This window comes from Myodes glareolus, chromosome 27 (assembly GCF_982192425.1).
Source record: "Myodes glareolus chromosome 27, mMyoGla1.1, whole genome shotgun sequence".
Taxonomy (NCBI): Eukaryota; Metazoa; Chordata; class Mammalia; order Rodentia; family Cricetidae; genus Myodes; species Myodes glareolus.
Window position 1 is genome coordinate 35,500,957 of NC_142052.1, and position 15,946 is coordinate 35,516,902.

At 49.5% G+C, this 15,946-nt stretch overlaps 1 protein-coding gene across 5 annotated transcripts in view; it reads left to right on the forward strand.

The window, feature by feature from the left end:
• The window catches only part of Myo1b (myosin IB), a 164,423-nt gene that overhangs the window by 35,184 nt on the left and 113,293 nt on the right, over positions 1–15,946 (forward strand). For all 5 annotated transcript variants that reach the window (XM_087902379.1, XM_087902380.1, XM_087902376.1 and 2 more), the window contains exon 2: positions 1,235–1,378. In XM_087902379.1, coding sequence (XP_087758505.1) covers positions 1,244–1,378 — 135 coding nt within the window. In that variant the 5' untranslated portion in view covers positions 1,235–1,243. The remainder of the gene's footprint in view (positions 1–1,234; positions 1,379–15,946) is intronic.

Below are 15,946 nucleotides of genomic sequence, written 5' to 3' on the forward strand. Positions count from 1 at the left end.
TGTGAATAATAAGCTTCCCATGCCGGGATGAAACCTCTTCCCATAGTTATGGTGTCTGAGTAGCGATGGCATTCTTGTTTGTTTGTTGGTTTGTTTTTGAGACAGCCTCTCTGTGTAGCTCTGGCTGTCCTGGAACTTGCTCTGTAGACCAGGCTGACCTCGAACTCCCAGAGATCCGCCTGCCTCTGCCTGCTGGGATCAGGACATGCACCACACTGCGGGGCATGCTACAGGATTTTTTAACACCACATATAAAACACTTGCCAGAAATCAGGAGGTTGATCTTCGATTTTTCTTCTCATTGAAACAAAACAAAACAACACAAAACAAAAAAAACCAACCTTACTTTTGTGTATTCGTGAATGACCCGATGAGAAGATTCCATGGTGTGGAGATCAGATAACAACCTTTTTTCTCCTTAGATCCTGGGACTCAAACTCAGAGTGTCAGGCTTGTGGCAAATTCCTTTACCCACCGAGCTGACTTGATGGCCTGATTTCCTCATGCAAATTTTTAAGATTAATATGGTTGGGGTGGGCACATACATGCCGTGGTATGTGTGCACAGAAGGCAGAGGGGAAATTACAGAAGTTGATCCTCTCTTTCCACCGTGTGAGTTCTAGGCATTGGACTCAGGTCTGCAGGCTTGGTGACAAGTGCCTTTACCTGCTCAACCGGCTCCAGGTAGCTCCTATTAGCACGGCGTTAACGATGCTCCCGGTGGAGCTGTTGCGAGGATTAAGTTCATCACTGCATGCGGAGTTCTTTGGTATGGTGAGCAGGGTCACCGGCATCATTTCCAACACAGTTTCTTAGGCTAATACCTTGCCAGTTAGTCTTGGGAAGCCGAGGTGTGTCATTGTAGAGGAAGCAGGTTCAGTATGGCCTAGGCTGCCTTTGCTGGAAGGACTGGGACGGGGTGGCTTGGGGTTTCGGAAAGGGGTTCTGCTGGAATTGTGCCAGTTTAGGTTGGTGATAGAGATGCCATCGGGGCCATGGTGACGGTGGCTTCCTGTTGGCACTCGCTGTGGATGGCCTCTGCCTGGGAGGATGGACTCGGAAGAAGGTTCGTTTGGCGGCAGGGAGGCATCATGGCAAAGACAGCTAGGTGGATCGTGGGGAGGGAGACAAAGGCATTTTATGTGGCAGGTGGGGGGGGGTCATTTCTCCAGCCGCACAGAACCCAGCCGGAAGAGTTTTGTGCATGGATTTGACACCTTCCCTTCTCTTCCAGCTGCAGACAATGGCCAAAATGGAGGTGAAGTCCTCGCTCCTGGACAACATGATCGGCGTGGGAGACATGGTTCTTCTAGAACCGCTCAATGAGGAGACCTTCATCGGCAACCTCAAGAAGCGCTTCGACCACAACGAGATATATGTGAGTGTGTGCAGCCCCCCCGCCCCCCGCCGTGGCTTTTAGGTCCCGGGTTTTGTGGCAGAGCTGGCTCTTCCACCTCACGCCCTCCTTTCTCCTGTTCCTAAGCAGTCAGGTTTTTCTTTTACACCCTCAGAGGGTTCGGAGTGTTTGCTAACTTGGTTAAGTGTTTCCCCATGGCGTTTAAACGTCAGCTATGTGCCAGGTACTGCACGTGAGTGCCACGTGTCAGGTCCCCCTCCTCCCCCCAGGACATCAGTTCAGACAGTGTTGAGCCCCGTTGGCGTCTTGAATGCCTCTGGAAGAGTATAGAACTCTGATCGCTTAGGCGCTCCTCACCAAGACATGGCATTGAGCTCTCGGAGAAGACATAGCCTTCCTGATCCTTGCCCGTAGAGACACTGCAGTAGGTGACTGATCTATACATGTTCCCCGGAGACGAATTAGCATGGCTGCTGTCAGTATCATGGCAGGGACGGAAATGCAGCCATGTAAACACGTCCACCGCTAGACAAGCCGCATGTTTTAAAGATCCCTTCAAAGACACTTTGGTCGCGTTACTGGGTTAAGTTCTCCAGATGGATTGAAACAGGAGTTAAAAAGCAGATCTATCTTCCGCCCTTGCGTGCGTGGGCATAAAGGTGTGGCGTGAATTCAACCAATGAAGTGGGGTATTGATTTTCTATTGGTTTTCTATGTCAGGAGCCGAGAGGCAAGTAGAGTAGATTGGGCAGAGGTAGGATTGATAGATTTTCTTGCCTTGCTTCCGAGCTTTTTCCTTTAAAAAAAGGGCTTCTGTGCATCAAAATGAGCCGTATTATTGGGCTGTGCACACCATTTTCTGTATCAGTGTGGGAAAGAAATAGAAATAAATAAAGGGAGAGACATAAAGGGGATAGCGAGAAAAGCCTTGGCTTTCGTAGAACAGACTAAAATTTGTATTGAGTCATGGGCTTCACCGTTTTGTCATATAGCCTTTTTCTATGTGGTCGAAACTCTGAGTCCGTTTGGACTTCTGTCATGTAGCATCCTGTGGATGACAGACAGGAGTCTGTTTCTCGTAATTCTAGAAAGTCCATGAGGAAAGGGCCGGCAGATTCAGAGTTGAGAGCTTCCCTTCTGGTTGATAGCTGCGGCTGTGTCGTCCCAGGGGGAGGTGAGAGGCTCCATAGGGCCGCGGAGTTACGGCATTCTTGTGGATTCAGCACAGTGACCTGTCCACCCCCCAGAGGCTCCACCTCAGAACCTCCTCAAGCCCTCAAACTGAAGCTCTAAGTGTAGCCCAAGGGCAACTCTGAGTGATTAGATTCTTCACGAAAGAAGTCATTGCGCTGACGGAGAACTGCTTATGTTTCCTGATTGGCACTGTAGGAAGTTGGGGAAGTTTTACAGTAATGGGAGCCTGCTGGGTCCTGCTTTGAGGATGTCACTTTGGTACTGGATGCAGAATCCGAGGAATAGTTCTGGTTCAGGGTTTATTTAAAATGGTGATCCAAATGGGAAAGGCGTTGAAAGGCCTGGATGCAGAATCCGAGGAATAGTTCTGGTTCAGGGTTTATTTAAAATGGTGATCCAAATGGGAAAGGCATTGAAAGGCGTTGAGGGGGCTGCCAGGACAGGGGAATGGCATTTTTTGGCCTGGCCTTCCCTTCCCTCCCCTCCCCTCCTCTCCCTTCCCCTCCCCTCCCTTCCTCTCCCCTCCCCTCCCCTCTTTTCTACTCTCCTCCCCTCCCCTCTGTGTACAGTACCTGTTTTCAGGTGGGAAAGCTTGGCCATTCTGCAGCTTTAAAGTGTGGTCTGATCGCAAGTGAACAATGGCCTTTAAGCCTCAGTCTCCAAGATGAAGATCGGAGGACTCAATTATATCCTAACTAACGTTGCTGGTCATTTTTCTTTTTGGCACCGAGCAGCACAATTCACTTTCCGATGAACTGAAGACAGGAGAGCCGGGCTTTATGTGCGTTTGAATACCTGGTTTGTTGTGGCCACTGAAAGCCAAAACAATGCCCCTCTTAGCAAAATGCCAAACGTTAACGTCCATGAGTCTTTAGTAGACAAAATGTCTGGGTGTCAGCATAATTTTATTTCCTAGACTATTACTGGAATGCCCTTTCTGGTTATAAGACAGAAGGAGAAAACTGGCTTTAGTTTGTAGATACTGACATCCGTTGATGTTTTCCGTGGTGCTTGACGGCTACGCTCCCCGTGAGAAGGGTGCGTTCCCGTTAAACACCGGTAAACACATGTCGTAGACGACAAAGCAGTTTCTGTTCTCAGTGGGAAGGAAGCAGGTTCTAGAGTAACGCGTGGAGCATGGTCCTGCTGTTTCAAATGGGCCTGGATTGATGGGAAAGGCTTGCTAACTGAATGCCGTTGGTGGAGCCCTGTGGGCACAGGAGAGAAATCCTGTTAACTCTCTATGTTGTCCTGCTTAAGGTAAACATACATCGCTTTGGTAATAAAAAATACAAGAGCTGCATGGTAGGTGTGGTCATGATTGCCGGCCTCGAATGGCCAACCCCAGGAGACCTACCTCTGGCCCTGATTTTGACAATATTCTTGCTTTCCTTTCCGACGCGGGTCACGACAAAACCGTTTGACCTGCACGAAGCATCGCCTTGTTTTGTGTTTTGTGCTTCGTGTTGATTTTTCAGTTTTTTCTCAGAATAGATGTTGTTGTATCTTCATCTAGCTTTGCTCTGTCCCTTAGGCAACCATTTGGGGCACTCCATCCTGTGTGTGTGTTAACACTGGGTTGACAAGGTGGCTGGGAACAGAAAGCTGGCCCAGACTTGTAAAGTCTCTGTGTGGCTGCAGTGTGAGCATAGTGTGGTCTAGTCCTAGGTTAGGGGGCCTCTTGTTTTCCACCCTGCTGTTCCTCTCCCTTTGAGCCTCCCACCCCCATAGAAAAGGTCAGAGGGTGTCTTCTCTGACAGAATTGTCTGAGAGGTGACTGGGCTCTGGCTGCGAGCTGCTCTAGAGTGAGCGCAAACCCTAGCTAGCATTCTCTGGGTCGTCAGTTAGCGGACTCCAGGGTGAGAGAGGGGTGAGTAACCAGCCCAGCACCGTCAGCAACTCCGCAAGCGTGGGAGAGAGATGGTTGCTGAGAAAGCCCTGAAGTCACCGCTGTGTTGACTTTGCTGCCGTATTCCAGCTGTGCCCCATGGGAGGCATTTGCGATGCATGTTAGTTCCATGGGCACCCAACAGTGTGCTTCCCAGACCGTGAACTTCTGATGGCAGAGAAGGGCGAATAGATCTTTTTTTTTTTTTTTTGGAGCATCTGAGGCAGAATTAAGTCTAGTTATGCAGCATCACCAGCCTCCTGCTTCCAGAGTAGCTCAGGTTTTGCCTGTAACCTGTGGGTTGATTTTGATGCACTACACTCCTGTAACCTGTGGGTTGCTTTTGATGCACCACACTCCTGTAACCTGTGGGTTGATTTTGATGCACCACACGCCTGTAACCTGTGGGTTGATTTTGATGCACCACACTCCTTGCGATGCTCCAGTGATAGCATCTGAAGGGGGTTAACGCTCTTGTTTAAGCACCGACACGCTAGTTCAGGTCTGTGACCCCCAGTAGCAACAGAGTTGGGGACGGGTCCAGCTGCCCTTCCCAGCGAGGGCTTTGGACTTTGTGTGGTGGAGACAGGGGAGGACCAGGTAAGAGGAGCTAGAGGGAAGAATTGGGTTGGCGGGGGTTCGAAGCATGCAGGGTCAAGGGGCTGTTTGTTGTTATCCTCTCTTGGCAGTGTGCAGTTCAAGCTGGGACCAGCTGCAGGCCGTGCCTTTTAGTCTCCCAGGCTCAGTGTGGGCTCAGTGGCTGGGAAATGCAAGATGTGACATTCCCAAGCACTGCCTGGTCTCCGTTCCTTCTGCCCTTTGTCAGCCTTTCCGGCCTCCCCACCCCCACCCTGGGCAAGCTTGCAGCAGGGGCAGGTTTCACGTGGGCTTTATTGTGATGGAGGAAGAGGCAGACCTGAGGTCAGATGGTTCTGTTTTTAGGGTGGCTGGTCAGGACTGTGGTTCTGTCCAGGAAGAGGAGACCGGCAATTTAAGTAAGACCTAGGAGGGCAGATTTGGAAGGTAAAGAGCCAAGGTGTCTGTCTGCTGGCAGAAGTGTTTTTAGCGTCCAGCACTAAATTTAGTTTGTTTTCTGTCTGAATTGTCAGGGCTGCATATACAGGTCTGAATTAGTCCGGTTTCAAGATCTTATGTTAAACTAATTGCGCTTGTGAAAGTGACAGCTTTGAAAATCTAGTACAAATTGTCTTCGCTTTTAGAAATTGCGGAGATAGGGATAGGATGGGATCCCATGCTTTTGTACTGGATGATTGGTTAGTTTACGAAAATATTGCAAAAATTGTATTGGCTTACATTTGTTCATCTTGAGATTTCCCAAGCACTTTTCATTTAGACACAGGACGGTTCATAGTGTGTGGCGCTAACGTATGTTCCTGGGGATACTTATGTGTGCCATAAATGATTTCTCTCCTTTTGTTACAAAAAAGAATTGAGTTTCTCACCCTCATAGTGTGTGTGCATCATGGTTCTCTGTGTGTGTGTCAAGAGTGCTCCCTGTGTGCATCAGGAGTGCTCCCTGCGTGTGTGTATCATGACTGTTCCCTGTGTATCAGGAGTGCCCCCTGTGTGTACATCAGAGTGCCCCTGTGCACATCAGGAGTGCTCTCTGTGTGTGTGCATCGGAAGTGCTCCCTATGTGTGTGCATCAGGAATGCTCTCTGTGTGTGTGCATCGGAAGTGCTCCCTATGTGTGTTCATCAGGAGTGTTCTCTGTGTGTGTGTGTCAGGAGTGCTCCCGGTGCGTGCATCGGGAGTGCTCCCTGTGCACATCAGGAGTGCTCCCTGCGTGCATCAGGACTGCTTCCTGTCTGTGTGCGTCAGGAGTGCTCCCTGTTTGCGTGTGTCGGGAGTGCTCCTTGTGTGTGTGTGTGTGTGTGTGTGTGTGTGTGTGTGTGTGTGTGTGCATCAGGAATGCTCCCTGTGTGTGTAAGTGACTTAGCTCAGGGTATTTCCAGGCTGGACCGAATGAAAATCGGACATTTGGACCTTTCATTTGTTAGCAGAGCTCAGAGCCGGCACCAAAGTCCAGCTTCCTGTTGTTCTTATTACCTAACTGTCCTTTTGGTTTTTGTAATTTTTTTTTATAAAAGTCATATGCTTTTGAAAACCATTTCAAGCAGCATCGAGCCATGTAACATGAAAATGGAGTTATCTTGTGCCAGGTTTCCAGAAGCAGTCTTGGTTCAGAGTCTTGTAAACTGTTCGTGTAAGGAGGGATACTGTTTCTCTCCTAGAGCTGGAAACATGCGTTCTTTTCCCCCCAGAGATCCCAGCCCCGATGAGGTTTGAGTGGGGCAGAATTAATCTTCAGTGCCCCTTCTCCTTCTGCCTAGCCTAAGCGGGGAAGGGAGGAGGAGGAGGACCCAGATCTGTTCTCATGAGATGCTTGTACTGCCGCATGTGGGAGTGGCTGGCTCCTAGACATGGTAGAGAGCAGATTGTGTGTGCGTTTGGGAGTTCAAAGGAGACCGGTCAGAAGGTTAGATAAAGCTGTGGCCGTCGCTGATGGGGCGTAGAGGGATGTTGTGTCTGATTTGCGAGGACAGCCGGCTTTGTGCAAACTTTCATAAAAGCCTGCGTAACTGGGCAAATCTCTCCCACGCTGATGCAGTGTGTGTGTTATCCGCCAGTCTCAGGCCGTTATTTCAAGCGGCGGGGTCCTGTATTGTTCTTGAAATTTCTGTGTGATATTTATAAGCATTTAACTCAAGTATTGTGGTCACAGCCATCCCTGGAGTTAGATTTGAGGCTATGAGGCCATCAGAAGAAAAGGCCTCTGTTAGAAGCGGTTTGCTGGACACTCAAGGAGCAAAGACCTAACCTGAGGCCTGGCCCTACTACTTTTGTCCGTGTCCGTAAACTCCTCGAATACTTTAAGTCTTTTATGTTTTAGCTCAGACTTAGCGTCTGTTCCATGGTCACACAGTGGGTATGAGATGGAGCTGGGGTTTGTAGCCAGGAAATCTAATGCCAGAGTGTTCGTGTGCTAATCACCTTTGGTTGATTTTTTTTTTTTCCACGAACGTCAAATGCCCTCACTACTAGGAAAGCCTGTTTAGTGTGAAAAGGAGTTTCATGTGATGTTGAAATTTGTATAAGCTTTGGAATTAGGTGGCCTCAAAGTGACCTAGGTGAAACATGGAAGCCACCGTGCTTTGGTCTGTGTTGAACGAGCACTCAGTGTACAGCGACGTGAACTTATTGGACACGGGGCAGGTTCTCAGTCATGTCATGACATGTCAGGTTATCATGACATTGCCCTCATAAACCAAACAGAATCAACAAGATGATAACCAAGTAGCTACCCGCTCTGCACCCTGCAACCAAAACCCAAAACCCAAAGCCGAGCCTAGAAGATCTTAAGGAAAGAACGTTCATCATCATCATATGAAGTGAACAGCAAGTGATTGACAGCTCCTCATGGTCCTCCTTATGAGCACCAAGTAGACGAAGCCTTTTGGCTCTGGGCTCATGGGGCCAGTTCAGTTCCACACCGCTCTCCTCCTTCGTCTACGGAGCAGATGGATTTTAATGGTGATTCTAATCTTTAAAGAGAAATTGATTTTGCCTTTTGAACTTGACCCTGGAATAGGTGGGAGGTGACACACACACAGCGTGGCATCTTGGGAAAGATCTGGGCTTCGAGCAGACAGAACAAACTTTGGAATCGTAGTGACTCCCAGCCGCCAGTATCAGGAATTGAGACCTTTCATCCGTGAAGTGGGTGTTTTGGTGCTTGTCTTACTGAGTTCCTACTCTGGAGACTGGCGTGACGTAGAAGTGGAATACATTGTAGGTGGAGTGGCTATATCCAGAATTTGGTTTTTGTTTTTGTTTTGGATTCCATTTTCTTTTGCTGTAACTGAATATTGGTTTTTTTGTTTTTTTGTTTGTTTGTTTTTGATTAGATGTTTTTGACAAATGATTCTGGTGGCTGGTGGTTCAGACAGCATGGTACTGTTGTCCTAGTGAGGGTTCCTGATTCTGTCACAAGGTGGAGAAAGATGTGATGGCAATTCAGAACTGATCCCATGGAACGACAGGGAGGAGATGGACTCTAGGGCCTGGAGCTGATCCATGGAAGGACAGGGAGGAGCAGGGAGGGATTACAGGGCCTGGTGATACTTTTTATAGCTACTCTCTCCAGGAAGTTGGGTCCTGTGAGAGCTATATTAAATCTCTTCTGAGGGTGCTGCCCCACCTCTTAATGGTGCCCCCGACTTGACTGCCACATCTGGGGTGAAGCTTCCAGCATGCAGATTTGGGGGACACACCCTTTCCCACTCTGTCTTTCCTACCTCGCTCTCGTTTTTGTCTCCATTGCGCAGATTTCGTTTTTGCTCTATCTCCGCTTCCAGGTAACCACCTCACGCTATTTTCAGGACTTGTGACAAGTAGGGCACCGAACAACTCAGGGTCACCCTGTACCCTAGTGAAGGGTTTTTACTGGATCTGGAGAATGATATATATATATATATATATTTGGACAGTTCCTCCCTCCTTTCCGAGTTTGTCTCGGCAATGACATGGCAGCCTTGCCCTGTCCTGCTCTAGATTAAAGGCAGCCCAGGGTGGTATTTTTAGCCCGTGTTTAAGCGTAGCAGGGAATTCATATATAGTTCTTTAATTTATGGTCTGAAATTGACTGACAGCCCAGGGATGAAAGATTATAGTTAGTAGGGTAGGAATGTCTTAGGCTAGACCAGCATGCCTGGATGTCATCTGCAGCCATAGTTTGCAGTATATTTGTGGATGTCTGGTCTGAGGCCAGTGGCTTAACGCACCGGATAAAATAATCAACAGAGATGAGTTCTTTTCTCAGATTGAAAAATACTGGAAAAATAAAAACAACAAGCAAGATGTGGTGATGTCATGAGGATCGTGTGTGTTATGCCCGGATCACCAAGCCCCCCCCCCCCCCCCCCCGGCAGAACCAACTAGGAGACTGAGTCCCGTATGTAAAAGCAAAGAGCCTTTATTCTTATTCAAGTTCAGACTAGGACTCAGACTCTCTGGATTCTCCCAGTGTCTAGGGTATTCATATTGGCACAATCAGAGAGCCCCAGCTCAATTGGGGTTGGGTTTTTATAATAGCAGAGATTGGGGTGAGGGGTTTCTAAGGTTCAGGACCCCTGATTGGCTGACATTTGTCTAGGGGTGTCCTGGTGAAAGGCAATGGGTGTGTGCTGGCAGGGGATCCTATCTACAATGTTTAGAATGTTAGGAATTACCTTTGGATGGTCTGTTCCTGGGTGGTGCCTGGGTGATCTCAGTTTGTGGTCCTTTATCGGGAACCAGGTATTGTCTTAGGGTAAACTACGGAGACTCGTCCCTCTATTGAGCTTGTCATGGCTGGGTCCTACAGTGTGGGTCCTGAGGAAGCAGGCTTTGTGGAAGGCTTTGAAACTGACTGACAGATGTGCTAGAACTGGGCACATAACCGGTCTCTCGTGTCCTGATTTTCTTCCAGCGTTGGGACAGGTGTTTATGGGGCTGTGGGCGTACTGGGTGTGTGCAGACTAGTTCTCAAGGGCCTTGATATACGTCTCTCACTTGATGTACGTGTACCACTTGATGTACATGTACCACTTGATGTATGTGTACCACTTGATGTACGTGTACCACTTCGGCTACGTTATTTCAGCCCGTGAATCCAGGTTCCTCACTTGTAAAAATAGGGTATAATTAGTGTTGTGTTTGTGTGTGAGTGTGATACCTAATGCATATAAGCAACACACACACACACACACACACAGAGCTATGTTTCCAAGAGTGGCACCGTTAATACATACGCTAGGTTGTGTTTTTGTTTCAAGTACCAGAGAGGTCCTGACATCTGTTCTTGACCCCACATTTAGAATTTTGACTCAACACCATTTTGCACACTTTGGAATGGGGTAAGAAGCAACCGGAACATTTGCTAGACCACAGTGTGCCTTCTAATATAACCCCAGAGACAAAGGATCTCTTCAGGAGAATTGGGGAAGTCACACAGATGTCCCCTTAATAGCAGGGTGACGCATGATCGTTTGTGTCTTGTGATCAAATTCCCAGGATCCAAGACCTCAGAGGAGAGCGGCTTCCTCCTGTGACCCGAGTTGCTCTTGTTCTGAGGATTCCAAGGCCGTGTGCTGTGTGTCGTCTTAGCGTTAGCTTTGTTAGGACTATCTCATGGGCTGTAGGGTAACTTGGCCAGTTCCTGTATATAAAGACCATTTTGTGAAAGTCCTCATGATTTTGGCATTGTAGGGCTGGGTGAATGTGGCTGAGGTCTAGGAGTTGGAGTCCTGGCTTGGCTGTTATACAGTGGCCAGTAGATTCCAGTCGTGCCCTGTGGAATTTATACCACCATAGTGGGTACTGTTTGTGGAATGTTTGCTCTGGGCTTAGTGCTTTGATACGTAATCTCACTTGGCACATATCTTCGAGGGGGAATTAGTGATAGTCTTCCTGTATGTACACATGAGGAAACTGGAAAAAAGCTAAAAATGTGCCTCGCTTTACACAAAGCTGAAGACTTACTAGAAAACATGGAGCCACTGTTTCCAGAATATTCCAAACGGATTTCAAGTATAAGCAGCGGGAGATGTTGGAGAGGCTGAGCTGAGGGCTCAAATGCTGCAGGCACGGGTTCAAATGTGAGCATGTTCACCATCCAACCCTTGACTTCAGAGCTGCTCCTGTACTGCCTGCCTTGAAACTCAGGACTCTGCAGTCTAGGTCCCCTTCCCTCCTCCCTTCCCCATCCTTCTTCCCAACCCTCTCCATTTTCCCTTCCCATTCCTCCTCCCTTCCTATCCCTCTTCCCTTCCCTCTTCATCCTTCCTTCCCTCTCCCTCTTCCCTTCCTCTCCCTCCTCCCTTCCCTCTCCCTCTTCCCTTCCTCTCCCTCCTCCCTTCCCTTTCCCATCCTTCCTTCCCTCTCCCATCCTCCCTTCCCCATCCCTCCTCCCTTCCCTCTCCATCCTTCCTTCCCTCTCCCATCCTCCCTTCCCTCTCCCATCCTCCCTTCCCCATCCCTCCTCCCTTCCCTCTCCATCCTTCCTTCCCTCTCCCATCCTCCCTTCCCTCTCCCATCCTCCCTTCCCCATCCCTCCTTCCTTCCCCTTCTCTCCTCCCTTCCCCTTCCTTCCTCCCTTCCCTCCCCCATCCTCCCTTCCCATCCCTCCTCCCTTCCCCTTCTCTCCTCCCTTCCCCTTCCTTCCTCCCTTCCCTCCCCCATCCTCCCTTCCCATCCCTCCTCCCTTTCCTCTCCATCCTCCCTTCCTATCCCTCCTCCCTCCCCTCCTCATCCTCCTTTCCTTCTGCTGTGTAGCCCAGGCTAGCCTTGAACTCCAGTTCTTTGTGTAGTCCAGGCTTGCCTTAAACTCATGGTTTTCAATCTGCCTTAGGCCCTCTAAGGCTGGAATGTAGGCTTGTACCCCAAGAGCAGCTAGCTCTCAAATTGTTGTCTTCTGTATAGGAGACTCATCTCGAGACAGACTGTGAGGGGATTTTATGTTTAATATAATGTTCAAATAAAATTGGCCCTTAATAAATGTGTTGCTCATTTATCAACAGTCAATTAAATCAGTGTGTTTATACGGTTCTGTGATGGACTGCTTTTGTCTGAGTCCTGGCTTTGACCACTCCTGCTTCAGAGGTGAAAGTTGCGTGGCTCGGCGGTTTCCTACCTTGTCCCTGACAGCTTCTGAAGCCGCTTTAGATTAGAAAGAAAGACAGCCTTCAGGTTACAAGAAAAACATTTTCATCTCAACAGAAAAGATTAATCATAATAATCATCTCGACATCAGAGATACCCGTCAGGAAACTGTCAATTAACAGACAAAACTTACTTGAATATCTGGGGTGTTATTTACTCTAAAGAGGCTACATAAACAAACTGAGTCTTCTCGACAGAAAAGCGATATTTCAGAGCTAACTGCTCTTGTGGTACAAGCCTTGGAGGGCCTAAGGTGGATTGAAAACCACGAGTGCAAGACAAGCCTGGACTATATAAAGAACTGGAGTTCAAGGCTAGCCTGGGCTACACAGCAAAACACAGGGAGGAGGGGAGGGAAGGGAAGGTGGATGGGAAGGGAGGATGGAGAGGGAAGGGAAGAGGGATGGGAAGGGAGGATGGAGTGGTAAGGGAGGATGGAGAGGGAAGGGAGGATGGAGAGGGAAGGGAGGAGGGATAGGAAGGGAGGATGGAGAGGGAAGGGAAGAGGGATGGGAAGGGAGGGTGGAGAGGGAAGGGAGGAGGGAGAGGGAAGGAAGGAGGGATAGGAAGGGAGGAGGGAGAGGGAAGGGAGGCTGAAGAGGGAAGGGAAGAGAGATGGGAAAGGAAGATGGAGTGGGTTGGGAAGAAGGATGGGGAAGGGAGGAGGGAAGGGGACCTAGACTGCAGAGTCTTGAGTTTCAAGGCAGGCAGCGCAGGAGCAGCTCTGGAGTCAGGGGTTGGATGGTGAACATGCTCACATTTGAACCCGTGCCTGCAGCATTTGAGCCCTCAGCTCAGCCTCTCCAACATCTCCCGCTGCTTATACTTGAAATCCATTTGGAACGTTCTGGAGACCTTGGCTCCACGTTTTCTGGTAAGCCTTCAGTTTTGTGTAAAGCGAGGCACATTTTTAGCTCTTCCCAGTTTCCTCACGTGGACATTCAGGGGGACTATCACTAATTCCCCCTCGAAGATCTGAGGATTAAATGAGATTATATATCCAAGCACCAAGCCCACAACAAGCGCATGGGCGTTCTGTAAACAGTGTGTATTTTGGTATTATAAATGCTCTGTGGCCCTGCTGGAATCTACTGACCACTGTGTAACAGCCAAGCCAGGACCCCAGCCCCTAGACCTCAGCTAAATCCATCCATGCCTGTAGTGCCAGAGTTCATGCGAGATCTCTTTGGAAAGCTTGTGGGTGGCTGGTGCCTCCCCAGGTCCCTGAGATGGTCTCTGAGGAGTGAGTTTGTGAGCTTTGCCAGGGCTCTTCTGGGAATAGCACGCATGGCCTGTCGCAAGCTCTGGCTGCAGAGGCTCTTTTCCCGGGCTCTGAACCGGAGTCTGCAGAGGGAAGGCTGGTACGGACTGTCCTCCGGAAAGCTTCAGTTTCCGCTGCAGGCACAAGCAGAACCCTCAAGTTGTGTTTGTTACTTGCAAGGCATGTGGTGGGAGTGCCAGAAGCATTGAAAATGCGCAGCTGGGGATGGTTTTGACTCAGGACTGTTTGCACATTCGTGACTTAATGTCTGCCCTGGAGAAGTGGAAGCGAGGCTGTTGATTGACAGGGGTCCAGCCTCCTTCCCCGCCTGTGTCACTTTTCCTTTCTTGTTCCCGTCTCGTTCCTCTCCTCTTTTCCTTCACCGACCTAGATGTTGAAGGCTGGTCGCACAGGGCAGTGACAGACAGGAGAGGACCTTTGCATTGCCTGGTTGATGGGGAAGTTGACACCAATGGCGGCCGCAGTGCTACTGTTGGGAGGATGCGGGCAGAGCGCAAGGAGATGGAAGAAGCGGCTACTTGACAGTGAGCTTCTTTTGAGAGTTTGATGCAATAAGAAAAGGGCAGTGATAACGCTGAAGTTCAGATGTTCACTGGTGTAGACGTGAGCTGCCCCGTCACTCCCCTTGACCCCTGAAGAACTAAGCTTTATCCTGCATTTTCAGGAGTTCATGAGTTTGGGCAGCCCAGACCCAGAACTGAATGTCAGTCCCCCGAGCCAATCAGCTGCTTCCAGGACTACTTTCTGTATTTCCGAGGAAGGGGGCTTGTGACTGAATATTTAATTATTCCTGCTGCTACCGCGGGGATTTTGAAGCCTTGGCTTATAGAACCTTCGAGGAAGGAGCCAGGCAGCATCAGGACAGCTGTCCTGGTTGAAGGCAAACCTCAGGGGTTCAAGGCTTAGGATGCAAATGTGGAGTGGAGTGGGTGTAACCAGCCTGGCAGGGATGAGGTTATTCTAGAGGGACCCAGGTGAGCTTTGTCCCCAATAAATTGGAATTTCTCCATGAGTCCCATGCTGGGTGGAGGAGGCTGAAGCTTGGTTTTGGAAGGAAGGAAGGACTTGTCTCCAGGAAAGGGACTTCACAGGGCCCCAAGAACTTGTCAGACAGCTCTGCAGGAGAGCTGGAAGCCCAAACAGTGGTGTGGGCTGGGCTCACCTCACCTCAACTGTCTTCTATTAGATAACACACGCAAATGAAGACCCCCACAGAGGGACACTGGGTGTGCATGTGCACCAGTGAGTGTGTTTCCCACACTCTCTTCTTCCCCTTAAGTCCCTTTCCTCCTTTTCGCTATTGCTTGCTGTTTAATTGGCTTCTTGTGGGTACAGATCGGATCCCACCAAGTCTGTTAACGTGGGGAGTACGGCAGCTCTAATGATTGCTTAGCTGAGTGTGTCTAGTCCTGCCTGGCCCCTTTTCTGGTTTACTCAGAGATGTGTGAGTGTCAGTTATTGGTGTGTTGCGGCAAACTAGTTTCAGAAATGGCTAAAGTGACAATCTTCTTGGGTGACAACTCTCTGGAGTAGAATCTTAGTCTGACTTCAGCTTGTGTACCTTCCGCTGGGCTCATCTGGGATGACTCCTGTAACCTCAAGTATCTGGTGGCTTTAGTGGGGTTAATGGTGTGGGCTGGCTCACTCACAACCTATATAGTACTGGCTATAGGGCAGAACACTTTGTCCCTCCGCCCCGCCCTCCCTGACTTCTCCGTGGATGGCTCAAGCTCATTCATACCAAGAGCACAGGATAGCTGCAAAGATGGAGGCACATACCAGTCCCGCATGGTTTTCCAATCTCTCTGCCTGGGTCGCATTTGCTAGTGTCTCACTGATCCAAGTCCAGATTCAGAGACTTGGAAAATAAACACACACTCCCCTTTGAAGCACTCCGCTCATCCCATGTGTGTACAGGTGAAAGATGGTTTTCTGGCTGTATTTGCAAGAAGCACCCACAGTAGGGCAGGAAACCTGGGGGTGGGGGAGTGGGTATCATTTAAGGCTTTGTGCACTGGCAATGCATGGCCTACAGGCTTAATAAAACAGTGGCCGCTGTATACAGTGACTTTGGCGTTGCACATCAACCCAAGGATAATGGACAGCAGTGTCCACTTTAGCGCTCACTGGAGCTAGTGTGAGCCAGTCCTTCAGTTAAAGAGACCGAGCAGCCGCAGTGGGCAGGCCCTGTTCTGCATGATGGTGATACAGCTCGGCGCAGAAGCTACTTCACCGTGCAGGAAAAGTTACAAATAAAAAGTAATTTGCGTGTGTGTCATTAGCCGGGGGGGGGGGGGGGGGGGGGGGGGAGAGGACGGGGCGCTGATGCCGAAACCCAGGCAGCAGAATTTGTTCTCTCTGCAAGAATGCCACCGTGGCAGATGGTTATCACCGCTTAGCCATTGTGAAGAGTCAGCCCAGGGGTCGGTTTCTCTGCTGACAAAGTCTGTACGCTTAAATTTTATTTTTATGTTGCCGAAGGAGAAAGGCACACGTACTTCCC